This window comes from Mus musculus, chromosome 5 (genome assembly GCF_000001635.26).
Source record: "Mus musculus strain C57BL/6J chromosome 5, GRCm38.p6 C57BL/6J".
In the NCBI taxonomy this organism is placed as follows: Eukaryota; Metazoa; Chordata; class Mammalia; order Rodentia; family Muridae; genus Mus; species Mus musculus.
The window spans coordinates 142,626,675-142,638,990 of NC_000071.6; the positions used below are offsets into that span (position 1 = coordinate 142,626,675).

At 48.1% G+C, this 12,316-nt stretch overlaps 1 protein-coding gene across 2 annotated transcripts in view; it reads left to right on the plus strand.

Annotated features, from left to right (window-relative positions):
• The first annotated feature begins 2,858 nt into the window (after window positions 1–2,858).
• Wipi2 (WD repeat domain, phosphoinositide interacting 2) overlaps window positions 2,859–12,316 on the plus strand; it is a 40,140-nt gene continuing 30,682 nt past the window's right edge. Inside the window, exons 1-2 of one of the 2 annotated variants that reach the window (NM_178398.4) lie at window positions 2,910–3,158; window positions 11,528–11,610. In NM_178398.4, the coding sequence (NP_848485.1) occupies window positions 3,085–3,158; window positions 11,528–11,610 (157 nt within the window). In that variant the 5' untranslated portion in view covers window positions 2,910–3,084. Of the gene's footprint in view, window positions 3,159–11,527; window positions 11,611–12,316 lie in introns of both variants that reach the window. The other variant, XM_006504752.4, reaches the window with a different exon arrangement.

The window sequence follows — 12,316 nt, forward strand, 5'->3', positions numbered from 1 at the left end:
TTTGATCTCCCCTTCCATGAAAGCTCCCACCCAATGGGCCCTTCCTAATCTCTTAACTTCTGTGGGTATTCCAAATGAAATACACACGCCTAGAGACTCTAAGCTAACATCCACAAATGGGAGAAAACCTGGGGTGTTTGTCTTTGGGGTCTGGGTGACTTCCTTTCGAATGATTATTTCTGGCTCCATCCATTGACCTGTGAGCCACATTTCACTTTTTCTTACCAGTTGATTACGATCCATTGTGTAAACACACCACATTCTCATTATCCGTTCTTTAGCTGATGGGCATCTAGGCAGTTTCTCTTCCTGTCTATTAGGAATAGAACAGCATCGGACACAGATGAGTGGGGATCTCTGTAGTGAGAGCTGGTCCTGGGGTGCATGCTCAGGAGTGGGAGAGGTGAGGTATGGAGTTGATCTATTTCCAGCTTTTTGAGGAAACCTCATGCTGATTTTCACGGTGGTTGTGCCATTGGCAACTCCCACCAGCAGCAAGTAAATGTGCCTTTCCCCCCACATCCGTGTGGGGGAAAATCTTAGCCTCAGTTCTGACTGAGGGTAAAAGGAAAATCTCAAAGCTTTAATTTGCATTTCCCTGATGGCTAAGGATGTTGAACTTTTAAAAGAATGTTTCCTGACTGGTTCTGCTTCATCTTTTAGGGACTTCATGTTCAGGTCTATGTCCCATTAGGGAGGGGGGTGATTTTTTTTCAAGATAAGGTTTCTCTGTGTAGCCCTGGCTGTCCTGGAACTCACTCTGTAGACCAGGCTGGCCTCTAACTCAGAGATCCTCCTGCCTCTGCCTTCTGAGTGCTGGGATTAAACCCATGCACCAGCACTTGGATCTCCATGCCCCATTTTTAAATTGGGTTATTTCCTGATATTTTTTCTTCAGTCTTTGTATATTCTTGATAGTAACCCTCTGCCAGGTGTATAGCTTCTAAACGTTGTTTACCAGTTCTGAAGGCTTCCTCTTCACTCAAATGATGATGTCCTTGTGGTAAAGAAGTTTGTTAGTCTCCTGAGATTCCGTTTATTAATTGTTAGTCTTAATGCCTAAGTTACTGGGGTCCTGTTCAGAAAGTCTTTCCTTGTGCCAATAATAGTAATTGGATTTAAGGCCTGGTCCACAAAATGAAACCCATATCCAGAACCATTGTCAAGGCCGAGAACCTGTGGGCAGGTGGGACACAGACCTTAGGGGAGGCCCTACCACCACTAGTCTGCTGAATAGACATAGTATTTAAGTGACCCCTTATTGTTACATCCATAGAGAAATGCATCTCTCAGCTCTCATCAGAAAAGCTTCTATTTGCAGAAGATGGTTATTGACACAGAGGCCCACAACTAGCCAAAAGTGAGCCACAGATACCACACCCCTCCTCCCAGTGATCAAGGACCACTGTAGAAGAGTCTGAAAGACTATAAGAGCCAGAGGCACTGGATACTGTCAAGGAAATGGTGTTTTCTGGACTAGCAGGGCAGCTACACACATGAACTCACAGTGGAATATACCAGACCTGTGCAAGCTAAGCCAGGCAAGATGTATGTATAAGAGAGATGGGCATGAAGCCTCACACCTAGCTAAGCTGTTGTTAACTGGTAGCTGCTGGGAACGGGGAATCAATTTCCTTCAAGGGTATGTATGATCTCCGATAGGTCTTCCAGTGGAAGACCATATCCAAAACTATATAGGCAACACAAAATGGAATTGGTGGGTTTAAAAAAGAAAGACTGAAAAAAAAAAAGACATAAAGTTGGGTGGGTAGGGAAGAAGAGTGGATCTGGGTGGTGGTGAGGTTGAATATGATCAAAATGCTTTGCATGAAATTCTTAAAGAATTCATTAAAAAAAAAAAAAAGAAAAGCTGGGAATCGTAGCACATTTAATTCCAGCACCAGAGGGCAGAGGACGGAGGGCAGATGGCCGAGGGCAGTATATTTCTATGCATTGAAGATTAAGATGGTGAGTTCCAGAAGAGCCAAGGTCTCCAAAGGCTAAAGCAAACCATTTTAAAGGCTACTTTAAACAAGCGTGGTGGTGCAGCTCCATAATCTTTTAAGAGGTAAAGGCAGGAAGACCGGGAATTCAAGGTCAACCTCAGCTACAGAGTCCAAAGCTAGCCTAAGATAGATGAGCCCCGATCCAAAGACAACAAACAAAACAAAAACACGAAACAGGAAGGGTGGGAAAGTGTGCGCCATCTTTTCCTCAACAACTTTGCCATCTTTGCCCCTCTGGCTGTACTAACAAAGTTCGACTTTGCTCCCCGCTTAACTGTCCTCAAGGACAGCACACTGCTCTTGGGAACTACCAGCCTCTTGCCTAGAGGTTCAGTTCTAACAGCACAGAACAAGTCTCTCTCTTCTCCAGGACCTTCGCCACCAGAACATTTCTATCTCCTTGAAGGGAAGAAGAGAAAGGAAAGAAGGGAAGCAGCGGGAAGGAGAGAAAGGTGCTTCCCATAGACTGTTGCACGGACCAATACATTTAAAGTAGAATCCTGTCCCAAGGACCGTGACCGCACGCGCCTTTCCAGTCTCAGACCCAACATTTGGCAAATCGTTTGCAGTTCTGCGCCTCGCTTTTCAAATCTGCAAAACGGACGTGCGACATTCTCTTCGAGCAACGCGGTGCGCCAAAGTTCCTAGAACAATGATCAACGACTCAGGACCAACGAGGTAACTCGCCGTTCTCAGACAGCAAGCCCCCGCCCACTCTCCGCCACGCGCAGGCGCACCCACCAGCGCACCTTTATGCATGCGCAGTCGACCGGAAACACCCGCGGATGCCTGCGGCGAAGAGGCGGGGCCTACGCAGCGGGCCTGCGCGGAACGCCGCCGTGCGACGCGAGGGTGGGCGGGACCGCGCAAGCGCGCAGCCCGTCCCGGCTCTGGAGCATAAACAAGAGTGGGGACGGGATGAGGCGGCAGTTGGTCCCCGCGCAGCGAGAGGCGGCGAGCGGGGCGACCTGCCGGACCGGACGTCGATCCTGAGTGTAGCGTGCTCCCGCGGGCCGCCCGAGTCGAGCTGCGCGCGCTCCCGCCAAGGGGGGTCCGAGGCCGTCGCGCGCTCGCAGCCATGAACCTGGCGAGCCAGAGCGGAGAGGCCGGCGCCGGCCAGCTGCTGTTCGCCAACTTCAACCAGGATAACACGTAAGGCCGGGCGCGGACGCGGGGCCGGGGCAGAGACCAGGGCTGGTCAGGTTGAGGGGTATGGGCGGGGGGCGTGCTGAGCCCGCGCGGCCGCTCGAGCGCTGCTGCCTCCTGGGCCGGGGGAGGTGATGGAACTCGGGGTGCCCCCATCCACCTGTCCTGAGACCTGGCCTTTCGCAAAGTTAGGAAGGAACTGTGCACGCCGGTTTGCGCCTGTCACCCGGACTCGGTTTTGCGGCCATCCTGGGCATCGCCCGCCTCCCCCTTTCTATACATCTGTATCCTCACTGCTTCTGTCGCTTTTCATGGCTTTTCTTTTTCTGTTTGCTTATTTCTTCTCTGCCGACCTTTCTGGCAAGTAACTTTGGTCTCCTCCAAAAAAGGACCAAACGGCAGTAGTAATCCAGGCCTTCGATCTGAGACTTTATCCTCAAGGGGTCTGGGAGCTTCAAAAGGGGGTGAGGTGGGCTATTCCTGGGGTAAAAAAGAACCTTCGTACCGGTCCACTGTTTTACCGGACTGAACTCCTGTAGTTCCCCATCTGGTTCTTCAAGGCTGCCTCGTTGGCATACCTGGAAGGTAGGTAATAGATGAGGTTTCTGATGAAGGATGGATGAGTTATGGGACTGGAAGGGAGAAGAGCCATCTTGGGAAGTGAGTAAGAGGAAGTGATGTAAGAGGAGGAGGAATGGGTCACTTGGCATCACACTAAGTAGTTGGTCGCTACTGGCACAATAGCATTAGCAAGGCAGGGACTGAGGCTTTTGTTTTTCCTCACTTAAAAGTTAGATTGGAGAATGGCAAGTACCTGTGTGGAGGGAGGTGCAACAGGTGCTCAGTTGGACCTTTAGACGAGCTCAAGAAGGAGGTGCTGTCCTGAAATTGGGACCAGCCACAAATGAGACTGTGAAGTTCAGAAAGGGCTAGAGTCTGTCAGGATCTTAAAGTTGGCTAATAGTGGGATGGGGCAGGCTTGGGTTCTCATCCCCTGAGGTTGCTCTCCTGGTGTTCTTTCCGTTGTAACACACTGGGTCTTTTCTACATTAGAACAGAATGCTAAAGACACTGAGTCCAGAAGTAATAGTGGACCTGGGCACTGGAGAGCTGGTTCAGTGGATAAAGCACTTGTCACACAACTCTGAGGCCCAGAGTTGGGATCCCAGCACCCATAGAAAAGCTAGGCAGCTGTCTATAATCCCAGCAGATCCCTGGCTAGTTAGATGAGCAGGGTCAGTGAGCTCTGGGGTTCAGGGAAGAGACCCTACTTTGGTAAATAAAGAGGGAGACACCTGGCCTAAACAACTGACCTCCACACAAGTGTATGCACACTGGCAGGTGTGTACCTCTCACACGTTCAGGCTGCTAAAAATTGTGTCGTGTCCTAAAGCCAGCACAACAAAGGCTACAGGGACAACCTGTTGCAATTTGCCTAGTGAGTAAGCAGGCTCCATGCAGGTGGGAGGAAAGCATTTCTAACCAGTAGTGATTTGGCCTCTGAACCATCAGGGTTTGAGGATCACTAGGAAATTCTAATATTACTTACTTATTTTGAGACACCCCTCCCTCAGCCCTGAACCCACTAGGTTATGAAGTTAGTATTTAAAAACAAGACTTGTGTCATTTTTTGACTTGCCAAAGAGATCTAGAAACCTACGTTGGAAGGAATTGTAGGTTCGAGCTATGCAGGGAGTTCAGTGCAGTGCCATGACTTAGAGCACACGAGAACACAGGCTTGGTGACAGGCACCTTGAGTCCAGTACTGGGAGGCAGAGGCAGGAGGATCTCGGAATCCAAGGCCAGCCTGGTCTACAGAGCTCTGGAGTTCCAGGACAGCCAGGGCTACACAGAGGAACCCTGTGTCTCCCCCCATGCCCCCCAAAAGCCAATGTCCTGCTAGCCTTGAATTCCCGATCCTCTAGCACCTTCCAAGTGATGGAATTGCAGGTGTGTGCCACCATGCCCAGCCAGAATTTTTTTGTTTGTTTTTTGTTTTTTTGTTTTTTCCAGACAGGGTTTCTCTGTGTAGCCCTGGCTGTCCTGGAACTCACTTTGTAGACCAGGCTGGCCTCAAACTCAGAAATCCGCCTGCCTCTGCCTCCTAAGTGCTGGGATTAAAGGCATGCGCCACCACTGCCCGGCCAGATTTTTTTTTAAAAAGAGGAATGAGTCTGGTGGTGGCACACACCTTTAATCCCATTGCTTGGGAGGCAGAGTCAGGAGGATCTCGGAATCCAAGGCCAGCCTGGTCTGCATAACAAATTCCTATATAGTCAGGACTGAATAGAGAGACCTTGTTTAAAGGGGGGGTTGGGTGGGGAAACAACAGTGAAAACAAGGAGCTGGGGCATGAGGACTTGGGTTTGGCTCCTCAGCAGCCATGTGAAAGCCGGTCTGGGGTTATGGGGGGACAGGGCATCCATCTATCTGTAACTCTGGGGCCTGTGTAGGTGTAGGAACACTATAGGTTGATCATCCTCAGAGCCTTCTGGCTCACCTGTCTATCCAAAGTAATTATTTCCAAGTTCATAAGAGACCTTGTCTCAGATAACAGAATGGAGTGCAGTAAAGGAAGATGCCCATCTCCTAGTCTGTAACCTCCGCGGACACATCCATCTACATACACACAGATATGCATGAGCAGAAATACCTTAAACGTATAACACATGGAATTTTATAAAGTTTTATAAAGTTTTCAGCCAGGCATTAAACCTTGTGTGGAATCCCATTTTCTGTGTTCAGGGATAAATGGGGGCCACTGTACTAGCTGGGCATGGTGGCGCACACCTTTAGTCCAAGCACTCGGGAGGCAGAGGCAGGTGGATTTCTGAGTTCAAGGCCAGCTTGGTCTACAAAGTGAGTTCCAGGACATTCTGGGCTATACAGAGAAACCCTGTCTCAGGGGGAAAAAATGCACCCATCCATTCTGTATTAATTTCAGTGCCTCTTTTTAAGTGCTCAAATATTTATTGAACTCCAAACTATATTAGTCTCTAGTACTGGTAATATGATTGCAAATATTGAGAGGTTTTTCTTTTTATGCTTATTCTAAAAGTGAGCCCAGTGTGATCTGTTCTTTACTGTTTTTGTTTCTAAAGGAGAACAATGGAAAGGACAGGAAGAGCAGCCCATCCCGGCTGTCCGTTTCCACCTGTGCTGCTTAAAGTGGCAGGCTAGTGTCGGTCGGAGCACTCTAGCTTTTCCAAGTTGAACCTAACCAGTGAATGACTGGCCTAGGGTCACTGGATTCTCACATGGACTCATCAGGACTAAGGTTTTCCAGAGGATTTTGGGAAGTCAGAGAGGTGGCTGTGTCTATTCTAAGCCTGTGTTCCCAGAGAGCTAGAATAAAGGAACACCCCACCTCCATGTTAGGAAGGGTCTAAAGGTATTAACTGCTTTCTCCCACTGAACTTCCTCCATTGCCAGCCACCATGCTGGAAGGAAGGAACTCTTCTCTGTATTTACCTGTAAATTGAAGGGCGATTTCAGAGCCCCGTCAGCCTTCACTTGTCTGCCTCCTGTTTGCTTACAGAGCAGATAGTTGAACAGGAGGCTTGCTGTAGAAGTCACTGCAGATTACTGACCCACAGAACCTGTGATGTGTTCCAGGGCAACCTGCTTCCTAGTTCTGGTGTTCTGGTGGGAACATTGTTAGCCCCCTAAAAAGTTGGCCAACAGAAGAGCTCTGCTTCTGATAACTCTGAAAGGCCTCAGGACTTGGGGTACAGGTCTGCAGTGGGCATGGGCTGGTTTCTCCACGAACCTGGCCTGGCTGTGGTCTTAATAGTACCCATGGGGCAGTCAGCTTCCTGTTTACAGCGGTGGCTTGTCCCACTCACCTACATAATCAAGTGTGACCTTGTCGTGGTGAAGGTAATGACAGGGGAGGGCCTTTCTGGACTGATGGCTTAGCAGCTGAGCAGCAGATCTGCTACCCATTCTCACAGTGAAGTGGAAGGCTACCATCCACTTGAGGCTCATGTTTGTTTGTTTATTGGTTTTTTTTTTTGAAACAGGGTTTCTCTGTAGCCCTGGCTGTCCTGGAACTCACTCTGTAGACCAGGCTGGCCTCGAACTCAGAAATCCGCCTGTCTCTGCCTCCCGAGTGCTGGGACTAAAGGCATGTGCCACCACGCCCGGCTAAGGCTCATGTTTAAATTCAGTAACAGAGATGTCATTTCAAGATGGCGGTTCCTTCCCCACAGCCTCATGAAGTAGCAAAATGATGTTGCAACAGGTTTGACTCATGGGAGGGGAAGATGAGAAAGGAATATATGTATGTTCTTGAGGAGGTCATGCATGTCCGAGCCCCTTGTGCTGGAGTTCAGGCATGTGAGTTACCTGTTGTGAGTTCTGGGAAGAGAACTCAGTCCTCTGTGAGAACACTTAACCCCCGAGTCATCCACTCCAGCCCAAGGAAATACACCTGTTTGTTTGCTTGTGAGTGGGTCTTTTGTAGCTCAAGGCCAGCCTGGGCCTTGAACTTCTTGTGCTGTGTGGCCATGGTTGGCCTTGAACTTCAGAGCTTCCTCCTGCATTTACTCCCCAATGCCTGAGTTAAACCCAGACACTATCACACCCTTAACATGTTTATTTTTTGAGACCGTCTCTCTATGCTGCCTCAGTTGGCCTTGAGCTGGAGCTCCTGCTCCTCCTCCCAAGTGTCCTTTCCATCCCTTTTGCAGTCAGTAAGGATGACACTGGACAGGTGGGCGTGGTGGCACACGCCTTTAGTCCCAGCACTTGGGAGGCAGAGGCAGGTGGATTTCTGAGTTCGAGGCCAGCCTGGTCTACAGAGTGAGTTCCAGGATAGCCAGGGCTACACAGAGAAACCCTGTCTCAAAAAAACAAACAAACAAAAAAACAAAAACAAAAAAGGATTAACACTGGACAACCAGGGATTGAACTCAGGGCCTCTGCACATACCAGCCAGCTACATTCCTGGACCTTGGTTAACTTATTTATTTATTTATTTTGGTTTTTTCGAGACAGGGTTTCTCTGTATAGCCCTGGCTGTCCTGGAACTCATTTTGTAGACCAGGCTGGTCTCGAACTCAGAAATCTGCCTGCCTCTGCCTCCCAAGTGCTGGGATTAAAGGCATGCTCCACCACACCCGGCTTTGGTTAACTTTTTAATAAGGCATAAACATTTATTGCTAATAGAATAAATCTCACCTCGCTCATGGTTATGCCTTTTCCATGATTATAAATGTCTGCATTTCCTATCAAGAGAACTTTCCAAGGAGGTGTATATGTGAACCTGGTTATGGATGCCTAATGAAATGTTACACTGACCTGGGACCAGAGGGCCAGTTATACCCAGCAGGTCCTCTGATGTGCTGTGCCCAAGTGGACTTACAGTGTCATTTAATTTACCTTCCCTGGTAGAATTTTTCTCTTCTGTTTCTTACTGGCGCACAGCACAGTCAGTTTGGTGTGTTTTGGCATTAACACTTTAGGTATTCAATACTCTGATTAGTTCCCTGTGAACATCAGAAAGATTGATGGGGAGCATCGCTGGGAGCCAGGCTCGCTGGAACCCGGAATCCACTCTCATGCTTAGACAAGGACCTCCCCTAAAGCTCATTTTGTGATTTCTAAGCAAACAAGAAATGAGAAGCAGGGTGGTCTTGAGGAAAAAATAATTATAGTGTGGTCATGAGGAAAACCTGTCAGGACTTTGTTGGGGTATTTTTATGCTGGAGACTGAATCCAGAGCATCATCACACATACTAACGGTTCCAGGAAATATTTTTGTAAATTATGGTCAGGGGGCTGGAAAGATGGCTCAAGCAGTTAAAAGCACTTAGTGCTCTTGCAGAGGCCCAAGATTGGGTTCCTAGGACCCACATGGTTGCTCATGAGTCCTTTTACTTAAGTCCTGTTAGGCCGTCCTGGCTCCTGTATCTGTGTAGTGTGCATACACACATTCAGACACATTTACATAGAATTACATATGTATCTCACATGGTAAGCATCTGATGTGAGATACACAAAACCCTGAGCCCAAAAGAATTTGCAAAATCAGGCATACTGGTTCATGTCTATCCCAGCACTCAGGAAGTCTGAGGCAGGGGGATTAAAGTCCCAGGCCAGTCTCATCTAGTTAGTGAGATTCTATTTCATATAAGCATAAAAACAATGTGTCCTTTGGCTTTAAGAACACAGGTTTTCTTTGGGGACTGGTAAAGCGGCTCTTGTTGTTGCACAGGACCTGTGCTCACAAGCTGCCTGTCAGTTCCATCTGCAGGATGTGGCAGGTCCTCACATAGATACACATGTATAAATGGAAATCCTTCAGACCACAGGGAGATAGACAACTTAGGGATGACTTTGGTTTTACCTTCTTTGTGCTTCTTTGGTATTCTGGTTGTTTTGTTTTTACTTTGAGACAGGGACTCACTATGAGGCCAAGTTGGCTTTGAACTCCTGCTTCTACCTCCCAAGGGCCAGGGTGGTTTGTGTTTTAAATTCAGAAGTAGTCAAGGTAAGCATATGTATACAGTAGCAAACTTTTCTTATTGTCTGGAAAATACTTTCTTGAACACCAGTTTGCCCAGCGTCCCAGCGTTCTTGGCTGCTGAGATTTTATTTCCAACCTTTCTGGAGAGTTGTTTGTTTGCTGCACCTTTTTAATTTTATTTTACGTTGAGACACATCTGGCTTGGCACTTGCTGTGTAGAGCAGGCTGGATCCCTGTGTGCACCGTCACAGCCACCTGTTACTGTGTCCAGTCTCTATACCTGAGCACTTGGGTGAAAGAACTCAGTGTAGTGACATCTTACAAAGACAAACGCCATCAGCTGGTAGAGCAGAGCAGCCGTGGTCCTCAGGCTTCCGCAGCACTCACAGAGCCTCTGTTCTGGAAGTGGGTGGCTTTCTTTTTCTTTCTCCCTTTTGGTGATTTGAATCAGGGCCTCACGTAGACCAGGCTGCCTTTGAACTTGGTATATAGCCTAGGAGGACTTTGAATTTCTAGTCTTCCAGCCTCTGCCTCCCAGGTGCTGAGATTGCAGGTGTGTGCTGCCTTACCCAGGTCAGGAATGCATTCCACCTCTCTGTGGGAAGGCCAGAAATGTCAGGTGATAGCCTGATTGTTAATGTAGCCTCGGGTGTCTTCCTGGGGAACAGATAGAAATGGGTGTATTCCTCTGATCTGCCCTTGTGCCCATGAAGATGTGTTTTCATTTTTCCCAGCGTGAAACCAACACCAGCCCTGGTGTCTGAACCTTGTGTGTCTCCTTGCTTCTCCCTAATCATCCTTTGTGCTGGGGACAGCTGTCTGTGCTGCTTTCTCTTGCTTCCTTGCTCAGTCGCATTCTGGGGATAGAATTTTCTGATCAGGACTCTGTTCATTTGCTGTCACCAAGCCTTTGTGCTCTGAGTTTTTTAGTCAGAGCTGGGAGTTGGTAAACATGGCCCCTCAATCATGAGCCTTTTCTATCTGAGGCAGTGGTTCCCGGCCTTTCTAGTGCTGTTTGTTACCCTTTAATACAGTTCCTCATGGTATGGTGCCCCCAAACCATGAAATTATTTCCATTGCCACTTCATAACCGTACTTATGCTACAGTATGAATCATAATGTGGAGATTGCAAAAAAAGGGGTGGAGCCAATGGTCTAAGGCAACAAAGTCTTCCAATCCCAGGGTCTGAATAGGTCCGTGGTGCCTGCCATTCCTACCCCAGCTCCTGGCCACAGCACCCTACAAGGATGGATACCAAGCCCAGGTTGTAGGTATTGTTCAAAGTGTAGGATGCAGTATGGCTTACTAAACTTGCAGGCCCACAAGTGCCAAAACAGCTGTGTGTGTCTGCAGTCACTGATTGACAGCTGATTACTCTTCATTTAGGGCTCAAGATGAGTTTTGTTCATTTGTTTGTACTATTTTAATCTTTCCCCAGGCTTTATGGCGGGGAGGGTAACTGACAAACTTGAATATATTTAAGGTCTACAACTGGGTACCTTCATACACACATACATGAAATGAAGGGCCATTTGGGGCTGGGGAGATGGCTCAGAGGGTAAAAAAACATGCTATACAAGTATGAGGGAGAGTTCAGATACCGTGAACACATGTCAAGCCAGGCATGGCCCATCCTCCTAAGGTCGGAAGGGAGGTGACAGAGGAGTATTCCTGGATGCTTGCAGGCCAACTAGCCTGTACTGTGCAGTTGTGATAAGACCCCTGTCTCAATGGCTATGCCATATGCTTTACAGAATTCTGGCCTATAGCATCCTATGCCAAATCCCTTATCAGACGGTGCTGGCGGTAGAAACCCTGGTGACTGGTGGGTGACGTGGGCACTGGTTATGCATGATTGCTGTGTATGTGCATCAGCTCTTACTTCTGAATTTGGCTTTTTTGCAGGTCCCTAGCTGTTGGTAGTAAGTCCGGGTATAAGTTTTTCTCCCTTTCTTCTGTGGATAAGCTGGAACAGATCTATGAATGCAGTAAGTGCTTGCTTTATTTCCCCTTGTTAAACTAAGTAGACCTGTTGATAGAGAATTGAAATGCAGTCTTCTCCTCCCAACACCGGGCAGGTCAAGTCCACATAGTCCTGGGCCAGTCCTGTTCCACCCCAGGACCTCGTAGCCAGGCCTGACCATCTGGGTCGTCTTGTAGATCTCTGGGTATTTGTGTATAAAAGTGCACACTTAGGGCTATGTGTTTGGGCTTCCAGGGCCTGGCATTGCACCATATAAAATCTGTCATTTCTCACCCCACCAATACCATTTAGACTGCATTACTGTCATAAAGCGGTCCTAGAAAACAGAACTGTTCCAGCCCCATGGAAATGCTTTCCTTTGGTCATTTTTTGATGGTGGTCTGTGTATTGGGACAGCAGAAGAGTCACAATATGGGCCTTCTGAAAAAGAAGTAATGGCTCTCCGTAGGACTGTGGTCAGGACTGGAAGTTAATGACCATAAAACACATCATTTGGGGCTAGAGAGGTTCAGAGCACTTGTTGGCTCTTTCAGATGACCTGGATTTAGTTCCCAGAACCTGAATGGTAGCTCTCAACCATCTGTGACTCCGATACAGGAGATCTGACGCCCACTTCTGACATGTGTAGACACCAGGCATTGTACACACTCATACAAGTGCAAGTGAACACTCATACACATAAATGAAATAAATTAGAATATTTTTTAGAG